General features: G+C 49.5%; 1 protein-coding gene across 1 annotated transcript; it reads left to right on the top strand.

Annotated features, from left to right (window-relative positions):
- The first annotated feature begins 858 nt into the window (after positions 1 to 858).
- On the top strand, positions 859 to 21,602 carry LOC128422830 (aldo-keto reductase family 1 member B7-like). The gene is made up of 10 exons (XM_053407376.1): positions 859 to 1,020; positions 11,533 to 11,700; positions 12,662 to 12,778; positions 12,926 to 13,003; positions 14,823 to 14,945; positions 15,478 to 15,575; positions 17,547 to 17,628; positions 18,625 to 18,708; positions 20,105 to 20,187; positions 20,836 to 21,602. The coding sequence occupies exons 1-10, from the start codon at positions 955 to 957 to the stop codon at positions 20,876 to 20,878; spliced, it is 942 nt and encodes a 313-aa protein (XP_053263351.1). The 5' UTR covers positions 859 to 954; the 3' UTR covers positions 20,879 to 21,602.
- Positions 21,603 to 21,738: the final 136 nt, after the last annotated feature.

Raw genomic sequence — 21,738 nt, 5'->3', positions numbered from 1 at the left:
TTGCACACCTATCTCTGTTCAAGGACACTTTCCAGCAGGGCCAAAACTACTCAGGAAAGGGTGCAAAGTTGGACTGGTGGCAGGTGTGGCCTAGGAAGAGTCTCAAGGGCCAGATAAGAGGCCAGGAGGGCCACATTTGGCCCTCACATCTGAGGTTACCCGCCCAGTGCCTTATATGTACAAACTCCCTGCAGGCAGAAAGCCTGTGGGGTGTAGATAAAGTACTATGATGCAGCAAAAAAACTGCTACCACATTTTTTGCAAAGCTGAGCAGGGTTCAGCATGGTTTCAAACTGGATGGGTGACCCATTGCAGGAGAAGGTTGGCCTAGGCGACCCTCAGGGACGCTTGCAACTCTACAAGTCTATGATTCTAGGGCTTAACGGGATGGGCGTGGGTTCAAATCCTCACCTAGCAACGAATGCACAACCAGTCAAAGCTGCAGATTTGCCACCACATTCTGTAAGAATATGTGTGGACTGCCTTTGTTGGTGACCTTGGTGGGAGGGTAAAGGAAAAAAAGATACAATAATAAAGAGGCACGTTTACTGCCCTGGGCTCCTCAAAGGCAGATTAAGAAATCCCGGCGCTTCCTTATAGCAACCAGAGAAAGGCCAAGTCTATTTTAAAAGTCTGCAGGTTCGCACTTTCCTCCAGACAGCTTCCCTTTCTCCTAAACCCGCTTCTTCCATTGCAATGGAAACTTTTTCGGGGGGGGGGGGCTCATAGTACACAGAACAAATCAGGCGTTTGCATGGATCCTGTCCGGACCGCGCCAGCGCCACGCGCTTAAGCAGTGCGTCTCCGGTCCGGCCCGCCCTCCGCTCCAATACGCGCCGCGCTTCCGCGCTCTCCTGCCGAGCCGGGGCGGAGCCAGGCTGGTCACGGGGAAGAGAAACCCGCACAGCTGCGGCTTGTTCCCGGGGGAAGGAAGAGGCTCCGAGGGCGAGAGCCATGGCTGCGTTCGTGGAGCTGAGCACCAAGGCGAGGATGCCCCTCTTCGGGCTGGGCACTTGGCAGGTACTGGGGGGCAAAGCGGGCGCAGGGACCACCCGGCTGCAGCTGCTGCTTTTGCAGTTTGCCCTTTGCAGCGCGGCGCCTTCCAAGCCTCCCGGGCTGCAGGCGGGAGTTGCGCGCCCGGCTGCTTTTAAGCCTTTCCCCCATTTATTTATTTTCCTTGCGTAGCTGGAGGGAGAGGGAGACCCGCTTGCTCGGCGGAGCGCTTAGCCGCCGTGCCTTTCCGCACGTTTGCTCAGCGCAGCCGGGAAAGGAGATCGGCCTTGCAGCGCTTTGGAGCGACTTCTTTCCCTTCTCCTCTGCTTTTTATTGCCTATATTCAGCTCGAAACGGGTAATACAAGGTTCATCCAAAACCGGCTGCGTTTCCAGGACAAATGTTTCAGTGCCTTTCCAGGGCAAGCTCCGTTCTCACGTGCAGATCGTTTTCTCGGAGTGCCTGCACGTGAGAACTTCGCGGCGTTTGTCAAAGCAGCTGCAGGTCCGGTTTTGCTTATTAGCAGTTGAGAGGCGTGTTCTCCCCAAAGTTGCCTTGGTTCCATTTTTAAGCAATCCAAGGCAGTGGTTGTCGCCATTATTTTATGACTGCGCGTCCAGGGAGTTTTATTATGCGCCGTGATATCGAAAGTTTTTTTAGTTTTTATTATTATTATCTTGAATCAGCTGGCAGCCAATTTCATTGGATGGACAGGAGACCTAGTGTACGAGAGGAGGAGAGAAGAAAATCGTACTTTGTGCATGCACGTTCACATATGCCTGCCTGCTGCTCCCAGTGATAATTTGCATTTGTGGATGGGGCCCTTGCCAGCATCCTCACACATAGAACTCGTCTCCTCTTGTTGCCTCGTAGCCCCTCAGTTCCAAGTGGTTCTCAGTTGTCAGTTCAGACGTTTGCTGCCAGACATGACCTCTGAAGTGTTTTGCAGGACCTGGTGACTTGCGTGTGTGAATGGCCAATGCAGAATTCTTATCGGAGAGAGCGGTTTCCTTTCTCCTCGCGTCAACTCGCCCAAAAGCTTTTCAGAGGAGTCAGTTCCCATGCAGTTTCCAGTCTTCCAAGTTCATAGTCATCAAGTGAGATACAAAAGCATCTCTTGTAGTTGCAATGACCCCAAATGAACAGTAAGCCCATTAGGACGGCCTCTCAGTTTCCAGTTTAGTGGCAGAATTTGTAAGCCAAGGCAGTTCACTCCTGGCTTTTCTCGAACATTCATCTGCGATGTGGAATTCCTGGTAGATTTTAAACTGGAAAATGTTCCTGCACCCATTTTCCAGTTCTAAACAATTTTCCTCTGCGGATGTTGCACTTGGGATGAGAATTTCCCCCCCAGTGTTCTAGATCGTGATCCAGTGTAGCCCGCTTATTATATTTGCATTCAGTAGACAAATCTTAAATATGAGTACAGTGGTACCTCGGGTTACATACGCTTCAGGTTACAGACTCCGCTAACCCAGAAATAGTTCCTCGGGTTAAGAACTTTGCTTCAGGATGAGAATAGAAATTGTGCTCTGGCGGCGCAGCGGCAGCAGGAGGCCCCATTAGCTAAAGTGGTGCTTCAGGTTAAGAACAGTTTCAGGTTAAGACCTCTAGAACAAATTAAGTACGTAACCAGAGGTACCACTGTATTTGTGGTTGTCAGGGCTGCCCTAGGTCCCAGCTCACAAAGGACCAACGCTGCTTCGTTGTTAAGTATAAAAGTCTTTATTGAAGTTCAGTTTCACTTCCAGAGCCGCAGCGCGCAGCCCCACGTCTAAAGTGTCAGACCACTGATGCTCCGTCTGAGTCTCCTCCCCCCTGACACCAATTTAAGATCCTAGCCTTGCTCCACCTTCTCCGCTGCTCCTTCCTCCTCTGGGTCCGCCTGCCCGCCGGGGTTCCGCCCTTTCTAGCCTCTTCTCCCGCTGATTCCCCTGAGCCTTCTCCCTCCCTCCGGCGGGCTTTAGGAGCTGGTTCCCCATCCGGGTCTCCTGCTGTTCCGCGCGCCTGCACATTTGAACTTGGCGCGCGCGCCCAGCCAGCAGCTTTCCTCCTGACCGTTTCACTGCTGCTGCCACTGCTTCCCCCTTCGGGGGGGCTAGCTGCAACTGACCTCCCTTCCGTTCCCCCACTCTCCGATGGAGGCGTGGTCAGCCCTGACTCCCTCTCTGGAGGAGACGCTGGCCCTGACACATGTGACTCCTCCCCCCCACTATGCTCTGGTGGGGAAACTGGTCCCGCTCCTCCACTGCTGCTTTGGGGTTCCCCTCTGGCTCCTTGTTTCTGGTGCGTCCCCCCTGGGACCCCCCTTGCCCTGACCATCGGCGCCCCCTTCTGGGAATCTTCTGATTCGCTGGAGAAGCTCATGGAATCTCTCGGGCCACTGTCATACTCCCCTACGCTGCCCTCAGATTCTTCCCCTTCGCTCTCCCAATCCTCTCTCCCCAGTGCTCCTGCTCCTGATTCCCTGACATCCATCCCCCCCTCGAAGCCCCCCCTTCCCCCCTCCCCCTCTTCGGGTGTGGGTTCCGGGTGCTCCAGTCCTGTGGGTGTGAGTGCGGGATACCATTCTTCCCCCCTGGTGTGTAGCCGGTCCACTGGATCCGGCCCAACCGCAACGGGCTCGTCGACGTCGATTTCCTCTGCTTCCATCTCTCTGCTGATGTGCTCGAATCCAGGATCCTCCCCCAACACGTCCATGTCCTCCCCTCCCCCGGGTACCTCTGGTGAGACTGCTTGCAAAGGTCCCCGCAGCAGCTCCCTGCGCCACCCCACCTCCGGTTGAGTGTCCCACCAATAGGAGCGGTCAGTGGCAAACCCCGAGAGAGACCCCTCCGAGGAGCTAGTGTCCGGCGTCATCTCTTCAGCTGATGAAAAACCCTGGAACGTACTGGCTGACAGTGTGGGTGTGAAGAGCCAGTCGTCGAAAAACTCTGCCGGCATAGGTCTGTGTGGGAAGAGTGCATGGAACTCGTCTTTAAGATAGTGCTCCTCCACGGCATAGCACGGTACCCACCTGTTGGCACTGGCTGGGGTACCTTCCCTGGCGAGGAGGTATTCCACCCCCTCTTCCCCCCACCTCGAGTCCAAAATCTCTGTGACCTCGTTGAGTGGCGTCGCCCTCCGTGACCCCTCCCTCTTCGGAGATTCACTAAGTGTGTCTGGCGCGTTCCCTGTCGCCTGAAACCTGTGGGGTTCCCTGTAGGGTGTGAGCACTGACCTATGAAAGACTGGGTGCATTCTGGAGCCCTCCGGGAGTGTCAACCGGAAGGCCACTGGATTGATTTGTGCCGCAACCTGGTAAGGTCCCAGCTGCTTGTGCTTGAGCTTCCTCTTAGCTAGCGTCCTGGCCGGCACTGCCTGGGCTGCTAACCAGACCCAGTCCCCCACCTGGATGTCCTCCCCGACCCTCCTGTGCTTGTCTGCCTGCATTTTGTAGGCGTGTTTCGCCAGTTCCAATTGCCTTCGGAGTTGCTCGTGGACCTCCTGTAACTCTGCTGCTAAGTGCTCTGCTCCCCTTGGCTCCTCCTCCCCCTTCGTCTCCAACCCCGGGAAAGTTCTGGGATGCCGCCCATTATTGGCGAAAAACGGTGTCACTCCTGTAGACCCGTGCTTCGTGTTGTTGTAGGCAAACTCGGCCAGCGGTAGGTAGTCCACCCAGGTCGAGGGTTGTTGATTGGCGTAGCATCGCAGGTACTGCTGCATGATGGCATTGACCCTCTCCGCTTGTCCGTTGGTCTGCGGGTGTCGTGCCGACGCTAAGTTGATCTTGACGTTCAGGCTGCCCAGCAGCTTTTGCCAGAAGCTCGAGACGAATTGGCGACCCCGGTCGGACAGGATGGACCGCGGCAAGCCGTGAGCTTTGAACACGTGGTCTATGAACAGCTTGGCGGTCTGTTCCGCTGTGGCCACCTTCGCGCACGGAATAAAGTGCGCCATCTTGGTGAACATGTCTACGACCACGAGCACCGCTGTTTTGCCTCGCGAGCTGGGCAGATCTGTGACAAAGTCCAGGGCCACTCTCTCCCACGGTTCGAGCGGCGTCTGTAGGGGTTCTAGTAGACCCGCCGGCTTCCTGTGTACTGGCTTGGCCCTTTGGCAGGTGTCACACCTGGAGACGTAATCCGCGACTTCTCCCCTCACCTTCGGCCACCAAAAGTCTCTGGTTACTAATTCCGCCGTTTTGTCCTTGCCGAAGTGCCCAGCGCTGGGCGCGTCGTGTAGCTGCTGCAAGACTTTCGCGCGGAGGTCGTCTCCGGGCACGTAGAGAGCCCCTTTGCGGATGAGCAGTCCGTCTCGTATCTGGAACTCGTCGTCCTTCGCTGTGCCTTTTCGCACCTCCTCCATCTTGGATTGTGCGAACGAATCCGTCTGCAGCGCTCGACGCACCGCGTCCAGGTCCACGGCAGCTGAAGCGCACGCCCACGCTTTCGGTGCGAAAATGTGCTTGGCCGCCACCGGCGCCGCTTCCTCGAGATACTGCGGCTTCCTGGATAGTGCATCCGCCATGACGTTGTTGTCTCCCGGGATGTATTCTATCCGGAAATCGAAATCCGCAAAGAACTCCGCCCAGCGGATGTGTCTCTGGTTCAGGAACCGCGCCGTGCGCCAGTACTCCAGGTTCTTATGGTCCGTGCGGACTTGCACTGTGTGTCTGGCTCCAACGAGGAAGTGCCGCCACGCCTTGAAAGCTGCATGAATGGCCAGCAACTCCCTGTCCCAGATGGTGTAGTTCTGTTCCGCCTTGCTGAGTTTCCTGGAGTAGAATGCGCACGGCCTCCATTCCCCTTGCGGATCTGGCTGCAACAGGACGGCCCCCACCGCTCTGTCTGAGGCGTCCGTCTCAACCCTCATTGGTCTGCTGGGGTTTACATGTAGCAGCTGTTCTTCGGACGCGAAGAGACGCTTGAGTCTCCGAAAGGACTGCTCCGCCTGGTCCGTCCAGGTGAACTTCTTCTTCTTGGAGCTGAGGGTGTCCGTGATGGCCGCCGTCTCCTTCGCGAACCCTTTGATGAACTTGCGATAAAAGTTGGCGAAGCCGACGAACTTCTGGACCTCCTTCCGATTGCGCGGGCTCTTCCAGTCCAACACCGCGCGGACCTTGGCGCTGTCCATGGCGAGTCCCTTGTCGGACAGCTTGTAGCCCAGAAAATCCACCTCCGTCATGTCGAACTGGCACTTCTCTAATTTGGCGTAAAGTCTGTGCTCCCGTAGCCTCTGCAGGACCTCCTTGACGTCCCTCTCGTGAGCCTCCTGCGATTCCGAGAAGATCAGGATGTCGTCCAGGAAGCAGACGCACTTCTTGTAGAGGAGTCCCGCTAACACGTGATGCATGAAAGCTTGGAAGGTATGGGAGCCATTTTGCAGACCAAAAAGCATTACGCGATATTCATAGGTGCCTAAAGGTGTAAACATGGCTGTCTTCCACTCATCGCCCTCCCGCATGCGTATAAGGTTGTACGCCCCTCGTAGATCCAACTTGGTGAAGATCCGTCCCTTCCTCACCGTCGCGAGCAGGTCGTCGATCTTGGGCATGGGGAATGCTGCGGGCTTTGTTTTGGAATTTATGGTCCTATAATCAACTATGAGTCTCCGTTGGGGCGTGTCCTTCTTCTTCACGAAAAACACGGGACTGCCCCCCACTGCTTTAGATTCTTGGATGAACCCCCGCTGCAAGTTGTGATCTATGAACTCCCTGAGTTCCTGCAGTTCATCTTCAGACATGGAATACAGTTTCCCAGTCGGCAGCGTCGCTCCCGGCAGGAGGTCAATCTTGCAGTCGTAAGGCCTGTGGGGAGGCAGCTTATCCGCTTCCCTCTCGCAGAAGACCTCCAAAAACTCCTTGTACTTGTTGGGTACCGCTTGCACCATGCCTAGGTGTAGCTGCGGTTCATCCTCTTGCCCCTCCTCCTCCTGGCGGGTCTGGATGCAGTGTTCTGCGCAGTAGGAGGAGCAGAAGGTCAACTGCCGCTGGTACCATGCCAATGCCGGGCTGTGCCTATCCAGCCAACTCATACCCAACACTATGGGCGTGTCCGACAGGTGGGTGACGTTGAAGCTGATGACTTCGCGGTGGTTTCCAATTTGCATCACCATCGGTGGTGTTTGCTGTACCACCTCTCCTCCCAGCAGCTTCCTGCCATCGACCGTGACGACGTTTAGGGGCATTGTGGCTGGCATGAGTGCTATGCGATGTTGCTTGATAAAGTCCACTCCAATAAAGTCTGCGTTGCTCCCAGAGTCAATGGTTATTGGTACTTGCATGGTGTGCCCATTGGGCAACTGGAGCGATGCGGTGAGTTGCACCACTGGTTTGGGTGGGAGGGGGTCTGTGGGCTGTAAAATCTCTGGGGACTGCTTCACTGACTTGCCTGGTTGGGCCCCAGTGGCTCTGTTTCCAACCAGGCTTCTTCTTCCCCCTGCAGCTGTTTCGGCTGCTCACCTGTTCCCTTTACTGTTGCTGAGGCTGCAGTGTGCTTCTGGAGCCTCTGGGGACACTCTTTGGCCATGTGCTGTGCACTGTCGCAGATGTAACACTTCCTGGTCCCTCTAGGAGCCTTCCCCTTGACTGCTCCCGGTGTTTGGGCTCTGCTGGCAGTCTGAGCCCTGGCCCCACCAATCTCCATCGGCTCTTCTCCCCTTCCCAAAGGAGGCATGGACAGCGCCCGCCCCGCCTCTCTGGGAAAGAAAGGGGTTGTCCTGGCTGGGGTGCTTGCCTTACGTCCTTCCTCCCTGCTCCAAGGGCGTCCTTCCAGGCGCACACCAATTGCCAACGCTCTTTGGGCAACTTCTTGGGTACTTTGGGGTCGTTCCCCTCTTGCCAGCTCATCTTTCACCTCTCCACTTAGCCCCTCCCAGAACAGGTCTCTGACAGCAATAGAGTCCTTCTCCCAGCCCAGCACGTTCAGTAAGGCAAAAAAGCGCGAGTGATATTGCCTCACCGTCGCTTTCCCTTGCTGTAGTCCATGCATTTCCCTCCGAGCAATATCTACATCTACCGTAGATTTAAAGCAAGCGTCCATAGCTTTGATAAATGCATCGGAATCTTTGAGGGCGGGGTCTTTTTCGCGCCACAAATTCCGCAGCCACGCTTTTGCTTCCCCATGCAAATGAGTGATTATGAAGCCCACCTTCTCTTCCTCATCTCTAAAGTCTTTCCGAAGCAAATTGAGCGCGTAAACCACGTCAGCTCTGAAGTTAGGGTATTGCTGCAGGTTCCCATCAAAGTGGGCTACTAGGCTGCCCCCCCCTCTTCCCGAGGCCAACTCCCTCCGGTTTGGGTCCTGGCAGCCCCTCTTTGCCCCAACGGTCCCACCTGGCCTGCAGATCCCGGCAGAGCGCTACTGCTTCTTCTTCTCTTTTCCTGGATGCAGCTACTTCTGCGTAAAGCGTCGTGACTGCTTCTTGCAGTTCTTTCACCTGGCTCTCTGTAGTCATCTTTGCCTATCTTCGTGAGCTCGCAAAACACCAAGTCTTGCCCCTCGCTGCACCAACTCACGCTGCGAGGTTTTTATTAGAGACGGAGCATACTGTCAGGGCTGCCCTAGGTCCCAGCTCACAAAGGACCAACGCTGCTTCGTTGTTAAGTATAAAAGTCTTTATTGAAGTTCAGTTTCACTTCCAGAGCCGCAGCGCGCAGCCCCACGTCTAAAGTGTCAGACCACTGATGCTCCGTCTGAGTCTCCTCCCCCCTGACACCAATTTAAGATCCTAGCCTTGCTCCACCTTCTCCGCTGCTCCTTCCTCCTCTGGGTCCGCCTGCCCGCCGGGGTTCCGCCCTTTCTAGCCTCTTCTCCCGCTGATTCCCCTGAGCCTTCTCCCTCCCTCCGGCGGGCTTTAGGAGCTGGTTCCCCATCCGGGTCTCCTGCTGTTCCGCGCGCCTGCACATTTGAACTTGGCGCGCGCGCCCAGCCAGCAGCTTTCCTCCTGACCGTTTCACTGCTGCTGCCACTGCTTCCCCCTTCGGGGGGGCTAGCTGCAACTGACCTCCCTTCCGTTCCCCCACTCTCCGATGGAGGCGTGGTCAGCCCTGACTCCCTCTCTGGAGGAGACGCTGGCCCTGACACATGTGACTCCTCCCCCCCACTATGCTCTGGTGGGGAAACTGGTCCCGCTCCTCCACTGCTGCTTTGGGGTTCCCCTCTGGCTCCTTGTTTCTGGTGCGTCCCCCCTGGGACCCCCCTTGCCCTGACCATCGGCGCCCCCTTCTGGGAATCTTCTGATTCGCTGGAGAAGCTCATGGAATCTCTCGGGCCACTGTCATACTCCCCTACGCTGCCCTCAGATTCTTCCCCTTCGCTCTCCCAATCCTCTCTCCCCAGTGCTCCTGCTCCTGATTCCCTGACAGTGGTAAATAGCGTTTGATTGAAATTTTAAAACGTTTAAAATTTCTGAGGGTTTTGAATATTGAGGTTCAATTTATGTTTCGAATTCCTTTACATTGTATAATTTCTGGCATTGTAAGCTGCTTTGCAACCTAGAGAGTGAAAAGCAGGATATAATTGTTTTTAATGATATTTTTTTTAAAAATGCTAGATGCCTTGAAGCTGCCAAGCTTGGCTAACACTGGGTTTGCAGTTGTACAATGACATCCATTGTACTAATGACTTTACGAAAAAGTAAAGCACTGGCAAATTATCTGTCTCTCATTCATGCACACACACACACGCACACAGCAGACTTTGCTCATTGTTGCTGCAGAGGAATTCATGGGTAGAAATGGCAAAGTGAGGCGAGCCATTGAAGTAGCTGCATTGCCAATATGCTTGTCCAGCTCAGCGTCAAGGGAACTGATTATGGTGAAACTGAGACAAAACAGTTGATAAGTGTCTGCAGAGCTTCCTTGGAGTGCCCTGTCAAGGCCGCATCGCCTGCAAACAACATCTCTCAATTTATAGTTCGTAGAGAATTCATAGTTAGAATCATCCGGTTTTTGGAAGCCTAAGAGTTGTTTCACGGTAAGCATCACAAGTTTCTTTCCCAAGGGCCTTGTTGTGGAAGCACAGCCAAGAGGAAAACGTTGCCTTTCTCATTCTCTTTGTTCAGCCTCATAAAAGTAATGGAAACAATTTTAGAAATATAAAGACATGTTTCTGCCTCCTCCTGTCATAAGGCGGCCTGAACTTCCTCAGCCACCCAAGACCCCCAACGCAACATCCTCTCCCCATTTTTCACCTTTTGTTAAGGGCATCGGCCATCTTAATTCCCCCCCTTCTTTTTGCAGATTGTGAAATGAGGCAGAAAGATCTGCTTGCCCCCCAAAGCCACAAACCCTATTCAGGCATCACTTGCACCAGTGAGACATGCATGGGGGGAAATGGGGTTGTGGGGTGGTCAGACGACTCCTCCCACCTTTGCCGTTCTTAGGCATAACTTCTGAAATGGGGAGCCAGTTCTACATCCAATGGGTCCAATTATTATTATTATTATTATTATTATTATTATTATTATTATTAATTTATTTATACCCCACCCATCTGGCTGGGTTTCTTCAGCCACTCTGTGCGGCTTCCAACAGAATACAGTGGTACCTCGGGTTAAGTACTTAATTCGTTCTGGAGGTCTGTTCTTAACCTGAAACTGTTCTTAACCTGAAGCACCACTTTAGCTAATGGGGCCTCCTGCTGCCGCCGCACCACCAGAACCCTATTTCTGTTCTTATCCTGAAGCAAAGTTCTTAACCTGAAGCACTATTTCTGGGTTAGCGGAGTCTGTAACCTGAAGTGTATGTAACCTGAAGCGTATGTAACCCGAGGTATCACTGTATTAAATTAGTCTATTAAACATTAAAAGCTTAGCTAAACAGGGCTGCCTTCAGGTGTCTTCTAAAAGTCTGTATGAAAAGCACTGGTCTAGGGTAAGTTTGGCCAGCATGGTTTTGCTGACTCAAGAGTTAGCAGCAGAACTGTGGTGGATCAGCCTTCCCTGACCAAGAGCCCTCAGAATGAGTGATGGGAATTGTAGTCCAAAACATTTGGAGGGCATCAAGTTGGGAAATGCTGATTTAGATTGCAAGTCTTTGGAACAGGGAATCTACCCTTTTGCCTCTGCCGCTCTGCAAAGCACCAGATGTATGGGTGGAAGTTTGGAATATTTGATCCAGATTAACATTTTGTCATATCGACTCTATATCCAGGTTAGCTTAACTGAAATCTAAAGGGCCGCAGCAAACAATTCCAGCATTCCGGTGTCAAATTGTTCTGCCTATTTGGAACTAGTTTTTGTGCAAGCTTTTTGAAGCTAGCAACTTGGCCATCCTTTTCATTCTTCCCTGAAATTTGTTTTCCAAATCACATTGCTCGTTTATTGTGGAAATGCATATTTTCGGAGTGGAGGGGCAGGGTAGTATGTGGTAATATTTGGTTTTTCTTTTTGTGGTAATGCTTGAAAATGTTTAATAAATCCAGTTGGTAATATGACATTTATTCAAATTGGGAATGTATGTTTGTTTTAGAAAGAAAAAGGAAATTGGGTACATTTCTAAGGCTGGCAGTGCTTGTTTTGGTGCTTGAAAAAAAATATACAAATTTTGTATTTCAGGCACCTGTTGGAAAAGTAGGCGAAGCCGTTAAATGTGCCATTGACCTCGGATACCGCCACTTCGACTGCGCCCACTATTACAAGAATGAGGATGAGATTGGGAGTGCCCTCCAGCAGAAAATCAAGGAAGGGGCTGTGAAACGGGAAGAACTTTTCATCGTTAGCAAGGTAAGGTGGTTATTGCAGCAAGAAGATTCCTCTGAGCCCCAGCCTGAGGTTGTTGATTTTCAGTGAGAAACCATCTTGGGAGCACATTCTGGATTGGGCCCTGGTTCCTTTCCCTGGCTACAGGTGTGTGTGTGTATGTGTGTGTGTATGTGTATGTGTGTGTGAGAGAGAGATGCTTCTTCATGGTGAAAGTAAGGGAAAGGCCATTGTGAAGAAACAGACGCAAGGAAAACTAGCATGTCAGATGCAGTGGTACCTCGGGTTAAGTACTTAATTTGTTCTGGATGTCTGTTCTTAACCTGAAACTGTTCTTAACCTGAAGCACCACTTTAGCTAATGGGGCCTCCTGCTGCTGCCGCGCCGCCGGAGCCCGATTTCTGTTCCTATCCTGAAGCAAAGTTCTTAACCTGAGGCACTATTTCTAGGTTAGCGTAGTATGTAACCTGAAGCGTATGTAACCAGAGGTACCACTGTATATGAGTCCTAAACTAGCTTTCTCCCAAGATTTTATATATTTATTTCATAATGTCCAAACCGCTCTGCATTCAGAGAATACCCAAGCAGTGTGCAGAAATAATAATATGGAGCATAAAACAGCATTTGCATGCAAACAAACCCCAGTGAGAATTGAAAAGTGCAGAAATGGACCAATTTGGGAAGTGTTGGGAGAGAGGAAAAGTTCGACTAATGTCAAAAATGTAACAGAGAGGGCTTGCTATACTTCTTAAGCGAAGAGAATTGGACTACAATTCCCATCATGCCACTAGACATTCTGGCTGACGCTTATGGGAGTTGTACTCCAACAACAGCTCGAGGGCCCCACGTTGGCTTTCCCTGGCCTGGGGTCTGCAACGGTTCCTTGGGTAAAGGACTCATCATCAGGGTTGAAAGTGATGTTTTCTGCCAACTCGGCAGAGGAGACTGGTCAATGGGCTGATGGGTTTCTTCTTCCCCTACACAGCTGTGGTGCACTTTCCATGAGAAGCACTTGGTGAAGAAATCATGCCAGGATTCGGTCTCTGCGCTGAAGCTGGACTACTTGGACCTCTATCTCATGCACTTTCCCATGGGATTCAAGGTAACAGCAAAGCCCCTCATTATCCCTTTCTGTTCAGTGGACCTTGGATGTTGCAGGAAGATTCTCATCCCTCCCAAGAGGCAGGGTGGGACCTTGGGAGGTGGCCAACCGACAGAAACATAACAATTGCCCTTTTCTCTCCGCCAGGCCGGAGAGGATTTAGTTCCCCGTGACGAGAAGGGTATGGTCATCCCCAGCAACACGGATTATCTGGGCACTTGGGAGGTAAGCTTGACTTGAGCTCATTTTGAAGGTGCTTCAATGAATTCCATCTTGTGGTTGAGCAGGAAAATCAGGGATGCTAAGGAACTTGAAGCAGCCCACTAAGGTCTTCTCATTTGCAGCTCTATTCCCTGAAATCCTTTTTTCGATCTGAGATGATGAAAATGGAGGCCATAATTTTTTTATAAGCGCAAACACAGGAAGATGCCTTACTTGTCCCATCAGCACTAAGGCAGCAATCACAATGCCTTCTAGATGTTGTATTATTTTATTGTTGTTAGCCGCCCTGAGCCCAGCTTCGGCTGGGGAGTGCAGGATATAAATTATTATTATTATTATTATTATTATTATTATTATTATTATTATTTTGCTGGATTACAATTCCTATCATCCTTTGGCCATGCTGACTTGATGGGGGTTGGAGTCCTAGCATTTGGAGTGCCCCATGTTGGCTATACCTGCTCTACACTGACTGGCAGTGACTAACCAGGGATCTACCTGCACATGCCAGGGATTGAACCTGGAATCTTTTGAAGGCAAAGCAAATACTCTGCCAAAGAGCTACAGTCTCTCCCCAACCAAACAGCAGGTCTCACCTCCCGAGTGCTCTCATTGAATCCTATTTCAGTCAAGCACAGGCATTCCCATTTCCAGTCAAGTATAGGGATTTCCAGCCAGAGTTGAGCATCATTGAGAAGTGCTTACCTGGGAGGTTAGAAGGTTAACTGGGCTTGGTTTCAGCCCTGTCCTCTGCAACCTAAACCCTTTTGGGTTAAACATAGATGTATGTATGTATTTTTGAAAATTTTCACTGAGAAAATAAAGTGAAAAAAGCAAAAACAAAACACAACGAAACATTGAAATTGTGATACAGTATAATATACGGGTGTATAAGTAATACAGTTATTTCAACAAATGTAAAATTATCATTAACACGTCGTGCTTTTTATAAATAGACCCCAAATATTGTTATATTTATTCAGACACAGTCTGCATCTAAAAGCAATCTGTTTGTATGTTGCAAGAGTTGTCATGTCTTCTGTCCATTGATCAGAGGGGGCCATGGTATTTTCTTTCCAATGAATCAGTACCTGTGTTTTGGCAGAAGGGCGCAGAGAGACCACGTACATTGACCCCGTATAGTTGGTATATAGTTTGAAATGATGCAATTATTATTATTTGTATAATTGCTTCATTTCAAACTGTATACCAACTATACGGGGTCAACGTACGTGGTCTCTCTGCACCCTTCTGCCAAAACACAGATACTGATTCATAATTATTCATAAAGGAAACAGCTTATAAGAAGTAAACAAGGAGGCCAGATACAGGATAAAGGAAGTCTTTTATTTGGTTGGTTGTATTGTTGTATGTTATGCTCATTGTATGTTATGTTCACGTTTAATGAGGGTGGATTTCTGTATTGGGGATGGGAGGTTTATGTTAGGTTGTAAATAAAATTCCAATAAAAATTGAAATATTAAAAAACTGGGGTGAAAAAAGAAAGAAATGATGCAATTATCTGACAATTTTAAATTCCCCCCATAGTAGTATTTCCAAAAATTTCTAAGTGTCAGACATTGCATAAACATGAGTTTCAAAGAAGCATTTTCCTTATCGCATCTCCAGCTGCATGTCATCATAGCTTAATCATGGCTTTTGAGATGCTGATGATATTCCACCCGTCTAAATGGTTCACTTGGCCAGGGATGTTGTGTTCTTGCCATCTGTGGTTATAGCTCAGGTGTGAAAGTTTGTTCCAACACATAGGACCAAGGTGATGCCCTGAATTTCATCTGCCTTCATCCCGCTCTCCCCTTAGGCAATGGAGGAACTGGTGGATTGTGGGCTGGTGAAAGCCATTGGGATCTCCAATTTCAACCACTATCAGATCGAGAAGCTCTTGCAGAAACCTGGCCTGAAGCACAAGCCCGTCAACCACCAGGTGAGTAGGGCTAGCATCTCTGCCAGCTTCTGGAAATGTTGCTGCGTTGAAGCTCCTCAGTACTGGGCAGGGTCTCGTCAGGAACTGCCCCTCCACAACCTTACCTTGCGAGCTCCCCCAACATAGCTGAGCTTCCCTGCTTTCATGGATGTGGACATCTTGAAGCTGGTCACTGGCTTGTGCTTGAAAATCCTTAGCTGTGCTGCCTTCCTCAACTAGGCCGCATCCACACCATGCATTTTAAAGCACTCTACCACTTTCTGCAGTCACGGCTTCCCCCAAAGCATTCTGGGAGCTGTGCTTCGTTGAGGGCACTGCATGTTGTTAGGAGACCTCTATTCCCCTCTCAAAGTTCCCTGTGAAGAGGGATTGACTGTTCATCACCTTCTTAGATAATATGTGTGTGCATTTGTGTCTGTAGAGTGGGAGGTGAGTTCGCAAATATTTTGTCTCCCCTAAAATAGGATATTTGTTCAAAGGAGTGTGTCAGTGCCTACTAGTTGAGTAATCCAGAGTTTTCTTGGGCTTGCAGATTGAGTGCCACCCATACCTTACCCAGGAGAAGCTGATCCATTACTGCCAATCCAAAGGGATCTCTGTGACGGCTTACCGACCTTTTGGTGCCCATACGTAAGACTGCTTTGAATTAAACTTTTGGCAGGATGATAACATTCGTTGTCCAGATTGTTTGCTTTCTCTCTTTATGTTGTGTGATGAAGTGTATATGGCCATGGAGTCATTGATGGGTCTGTGGAGCTTATCTAGTTAATCTCCCTACTGTTTTAACCTTTAAAGCCCTATACGGCCGAGGACCCTCGTACTTACCGGACCGCCTCTCCTGGTATGTCCCACGGAGGACCTTATGGTCTTCAAACAAAAACATCTTGGAGGTCCTGGGCCACAGGGAGGTTAGGCTGGCCTCAACCAGAGCCAGGGCTTTTCGGCTGTGGCCCCGATCTGGTGGAACGCTGTGTCACAAGAGACTAGGGCCCTGCGGGACTTGACATCTTTCCGCAGGGCCTGCAAGACAGAGCTGTTCCACCAGGCCTTTGTCCAAGGCACAGTCTGACCCCCTCCTTTGGTAACCCTCACAAAACTCTAGCCCAATGGTTGCCATTAATTTGATTTTGAACTGATTTTAAAATGAATTGATTTTAGAATGTTGTGTTACTTTTATTGTTGTTAGCCGCTCTGAGCCCGGCTTCGGCTGGGGAGGGCGGGATATAAATAATTACTATTATTATTATTAATTTATGTATTACCTGGTTTACATATTACATGACACAATATTCTTGCAAATACAGAATCCCTAAGCCTAGACTCTGCTTAAATGCCTCCTGCAAAGGAAAATCTCTCACCTTCCAAGGTTGGCAGCTGCTGTTAGAATTCCTGCTCCGTGATTGCAGTCATGGGAATGTTGTCTTTCACATGACTGTATACAGTATGTTTTGACCCCACAGAGTGGGAAATGACGGAGACAGGATGTTTGTGCTACTGTGTTCCGTGAAGTGGGACTATTGTCCTTTGTTCTTTTTCTTTTTGCTGTCTGATGCTAGAGAGAGGGGGAGCCATGTTGCAGTGCTCCGTGTGTGTTTATATGTAAATAAAGTAGATTAGCCAAAATGCTGAGTTGCTGGGGTCTGTCACGCAAGCTGTGAAGACTCTGCGGAGTGATGTTTGGGCTGAAGAAAGCTTTTGAAGCTCCCGAACGATCGACCAGGACGGAGGGAACGTGCCAGTCGGGCATGTGTCTCTGCCAGGGTCCTACTCGAGTGTAGGACGAGCTCCTGACAGTTAGTAGTTACGATGGCTTTGCTCTACCTGTGTTTTCAGAAGCAGTATGCTTCTAAATACAAACTACTGAATGCAAAGCACTGTTGTGCTTGTGTCCTGCTTGCAGGCTTCTCATAGGCATCTAATCAGATGGTGTGAGAACAGGATCCTGGACTGGATAGACCTTTTGACCTGATGCAGAAGGAGTCTTCTTATGTCCTTAAAGGATGTTCCGCAGCTCTTCTCGCTTGGAAGTTTTTTCTAAGATTGAGGAAGGGCCATTGGTTCTAGTCCTTGGCCTGGAGCAACAGAAAACCAGTCTGCTCCATCTTCTTAGGTGACAACCCTCTAAATAATTAGAAGACAGCGACTCGTTTGTAAGCATCTGACTAAACTTCCTAACAGTCAGAGCTGTTCAGTGGCGGTGATGGGCTTACCTTTGTTGGGGGGTGTTTTAAGCAGAGCAAAACTTAAGCTACCTGTCAGGGGTGTTGTAGTTGCAAACTGCACAGCAGACCTTGAACCGAGCAAGGGGTTGGATGAAACCACTTCCAAGTTCCCTTCCAACACCCAAAATTCTATGAGAATAAAAATGAGAATTGTGTTACTTGGAAGTAGTTTTGCCTCCTGCAAGACAGCTACCGCCGCAGTTCTATGTAGAAAATCTAGGTTTTCTGCTCAGGGTCACATTTGCCAGAGAAATAAGAGGATAACTCTTTAAAGCTTCAATCCAACACTTAGCTAGAAGCCCCATTGAATGCAATGGGTCTTCTGAACACACAGGCATGGAATCACACTGTTAATGGGCGTATTGGCTTTATTTTGTAGTCTCAAGCCTGGGGACCCTATCCTGTTGGAGGACCCAACGGTTAAAGAGATTGCTACAAGGCACAAGAAGAGCGTCGCGCAGGTAAATATGCTGACGACAAAGAGTGAATAACGAGGCAGTCAGCCTGAGCTTGGATGGTGCCTCACTTTTGCATGTGGAAAAGCTGAGGGAAGCCTCAGTCAACGTGGGAGCTTCTCTGCTGAAAATATAGTGGAACCTCGGTTTTCGAACGTAATCCGTTCCAGAAGACCGTTCGACTTCTGAAACGTTTGAAAACCGAAGCATGCATTTCTGGGTATTCAGTGTTTGAAAGCCGAACGAGATGCTCAAAAACTGAGTATGGTGCATCTGTGTAGTAATTGTGGGGTGAGGGGTACAGATTCAGCTCAGAGAGTCAGCGTGGTGTAGTGGTTAAGAGCGGTGGACTCGTAATCTGGTGAACTGGGTTCGATTCCCCGCTCCTCCACATGCAGCTGCTGCGTTCCTTGGGCTAGTCACACTTCTCTGAAGTCTCTCAGCCTCACTCACCTCACAGAGTGTTTGTTGTGGGGAGGAAGGGAAAGGAGATTGTGAGCAGCTTTGAGACTCCTTAAGGGGAGTGAAAGGTGGGATATCAAGTGCAAACTCTTCTTCTTCATCCCAGGCATGTAGCCATTCCTGTATTTGCATTTGCAAATCAGCCCACCAGAAGGGGCTGATCGGGGCCTGTGCTGGTGATGGCACAATTGAACTAAGAGGAGAATTGCATTAGGATCATTGCACAGTGGTTGATTCCCATCTGGGCTTGGAAGGACTGCTTACTTTCTCCTTCTGAGGAGGCTGTTTGCTGTTCATGCAAACAGACATGAGAATGAGATGCGTAGTTTTGACACTGCCATGGATTAAGCCTTTCAGCCAATCCCCATGGCAAGATGATTAAAGGGGTGGGGGAGATAGGGAGACAGATTATTATTATTATTATTATTATTATTATTATTATTATTATTGCCACAGCTGTTGCTGAGTTCATTGGAAATCTGAAATGCTCAAAACATTGGTCCACCCTTGTTGGAAACAGGTCTTGATTTGCCCATGCAGGTTCTGATCAGGTTTCACATCCAGAGGAACGTGGCTGTCATTCCCAAGTCAGAAAAACCACACCGCCTGGAAGAGAATTTTAAGGTAAAGAGGAATCTCCCTGCCCCATTCTTAATGCAGCCATGTGGATGTACCACTCACCTGAATCAAATAGCAGTTTGGGAAGGATTGTAGTCCAGTGGTGTGGAGAGCATATGCTGTGCATTTAGAAGGACCCAGGTTCAAGTCTTGGTATCCTGGAGTTCTGTTGCTAGTCGCAGTGGATGGTACAATGGTCTGATGTAGTATGAAAAGGATTATGAGGAGCTGAATGGCTAATTGGTTGAATGGCTGCTAGCTCCCGACACCAAACCCATAATCTGAGAGTATAATCTGTGTTCCCATAATCAAAGAACATCCCAGTCATTACTTTTTAGCTTGCATTTGCAATGCGCTCTACGTGGGACTGCCTTTGGAGAGGACTTGGAAACTTCAACTGGTCCAAAATGCAGTGGCCAGATTGCTGCTTGGGGTTCCATTGAGACCCACTTTTCAAACAGCTTCAAACACCTTGGGATTTAAAGCTCTAAACAATTCAGGCCCCCAAAATCTGAAAGACCACCTCCTTCCCCACCGACTCTCTTGGATGTTAAGATTGGCAGAGGGAACCTATTTGGGTAGTTCTACCGCCCACAGAGGTTCGGGAGGCCAGCTTGAGAGAAATGATTTGTGGCTGTCCCTGAGTTATAGAATGCTTTTCACACATAGGTGCACCTTAATATTGTATTCCTAAATTGCTGTAATCTACCCTGGGCCCTTGTGGTAGGGCAAGAAGTCTAATTAATTACAGTGGTACCTCAGCTTACATACGCTTCAGGTTACAGACTCCGCTAACCCAGAAATAGTACCTCGGGTTAAGAACTTTGCTTCAGGATGAGAACAGAAATCGTGCTCTGGCGGCGCGGCAGCATCAGGAGGCCCCATTAGCTAAAGTGGTGCTTCAGGTTAAGAACAGATTCAGGTTAAGAACGGACCTCCGGAACGAATTAAGTACTTAACCCGGGGTACCACTGTACTTAATTAACAATTTACTGCATCTGAGGCAATGGTGTGTGCCAGTGTGTTACAGTGGTTAGAGTTGAACTTCTGACCAGGGAGACCTGGACTCAACTCCTGGCTCAGCCATGAAACTCAACATCTGCCGAACATCCTTACAGAGGATGCCACCCTGGGTTCCTTGCCAGAAGGCTGTGATAAAATGACGGTAACTGTGGCATTCTGGAAGTTTCCTTGCACACAGGAGCAACTACTCTTACTCACAAACCATGCACACTTAACACCTTCTTCAGTAGGAATGTTACTGTTCTCAGTTTCAAAACTGGGCACCCTTTCTCTCCCAACCACACACACACACACACACTGGGTTACCTTGACATTTCATTATTCAGCCCATGGGCAGGGGGAATGTACCTCACTTTTTTCATTCTTTTTAAAATTATAGGTCTTTGACTTTGAATTGACTAAAGAAGAGATGGCGACTCTCCTCAGCCTGAACAAGAACTGGAGAGATTGTGTGATGGCTCAGTAAGCTTAAAACTTCCATGCTCTTCTCTTTTTTAGTGGGAGGTTTAGGAGGGGTTATAAATCATTTTTATTTCTATAGTGCACCTACAGCCACTGTTTCTGTTCCAAATTCTTTCCAACTTTTCTTAAAAACACAAAGCGCCTCCTCAATCAAATATAATTAAAAGGTAACCCTTTCCCTGCTGCCTTGACATCCTGCTAAACGTATGCTGTGGCATTTTGCCTGAAAACTGTTTGACTATAGGCATTGAGAGCTGTCACACACAGAAGGGGGGGCCTAGAGCTAATGGGTTGACATCACAGTGGGGTAGATTTTGGTTGAACTGTAAAATTAAGGGCAAGGGCTGTTGGACAATGGTATTGACTATCAGAGGGACAGTGGGGTTTCCTTTAATGGAGACATTCTTGTGGACAAATTGTGGGATGCCGTAACTCTGCATTTTCTGCTTTGAGATGGGTTTGGACTAGGTGGCATACAAAGTTGTGTTAAACCACTCTTAGCGTTGTATTTGAATTTCTGCAACCCGCCCAGGAACCTTAGGGTGAAGGGCGAGTAGCAAACTGATGATGATAATCCTCTCCCACCCCATGGTTTTACCTTTCATGAATTCAAACTCAGGAAGCTTTTTCCATGTCCTGTTCTTGCAGTTCTGTCAATCACAAAGACTACCCCTTCAAAGCCGATTACTAAGAACCGAAGCTGCTCCAGATGTAGAATTATTGCCTTTGGGACTCCTGCGTCGTGAAGCTCTAGTGCAGGTACCTATTCTTAGCCAACCACTTTGGGTCTTTCATCCGAAAGAAGAGGTGAAATGTTCAGGCCAAGTGGAATGAACAACCAGAAGACTCCACAGAAGCAACACAAGTGGATGATGTTGTAAAAGGCTACCTTCCTCATCTCTCTCTCCCCATCTACTGAAGTTGGCCAAGTATTGAGGGTTGATCAAGGACACTGCTAGAGGGTTCTTGTTGGCTGTGATGGTTTTGCAACATCACTCGTATTGGGTGAACCCACCGGCAAGTGGGCTTGAGAGAAAAGCTTGGTTTATTCTGGGGATGGGGAACCTGTGGCCTTCCAGATGTTGTTGGGACTCCCATGAGCCCCACACAGCACAGCCAGCACTCAGGGGCTATGGGAGTTGTAGTCCAAACAGCATCCAGAGAGCCATAGGCTCCCCCACCTGATTTATTTGAACCAGTTTGTGAACATGAGGGGAGAAGGAGTAGTTTTCTTCTCCAGTTCAGATTAAAATCTGAGCCAGAGAAGAATTTTTGGGTCCTAATGCTTGCCTTACATTTAAGGGTAAGTATGCACCACCCAGTTGTGCATTCTGGGCCAATGAAATCCAAACACCTTACCTGTTTTGTTACTGAGTGGTGTGTACCTTTTGGAAATAATAAAAATGATTCCCACAGTAACACTTGGGTAACCTGATTCATGTCACCTGTTTAAGATCTTCTGCCCATTTCATCCTGTCTATCCTCATCCAGTGAACTGGGAGCAGCCTCTTGCCTGTGACTCTTGTCAACAGGTATGCACAGCAGACCCTG

This window comes from Podarcis raffonei, chromosome 10 (assembly GCF_027172205.1).
Source record: "Podarcis raffonei isolate rPodRaf1 chromosome 10, rPodRaf1.pri, whole genome shotgun sequence".
In the NCBI taxonomy this organism is placed as follows: Eukaryota; Metazoa; Chordata; class Lepidosauria; order Squamata; family Lacertidae; genus Podarcis; species Podarcis raffonei.
The sequence above is the reverse complement of the archived record's forward strand: the minus strand, read 5'-3'. Positions and strand labels throughout refer to the sequence as shown.

Excerpts from the sequence above, each read along its gene's own strand:
- LOC128422830 (XM_053407376.1), top strand. The coding sequence starts at position 955 with ATGGCTGCGTTCGTGGAGCTGAGCACCAAGGCGAGGATGCCCCTCTTC. Across the intron at positions 1,021-11,532 it reads TCGGGCTGGGCACTTGGCAG|GCACCTGTTGGAAAAGTAGG; the intron begins GTACTGGGGGGC and ends TTTGTATTTCAG. Across the intron at positions 13,004-14,822 it reads ATTATCTGGGCACTTGGGAG|GCAATGGAGGAACTGGTGGA; the intron begins GTAAGCTTGACT and ends CTCTCCCCTTAG.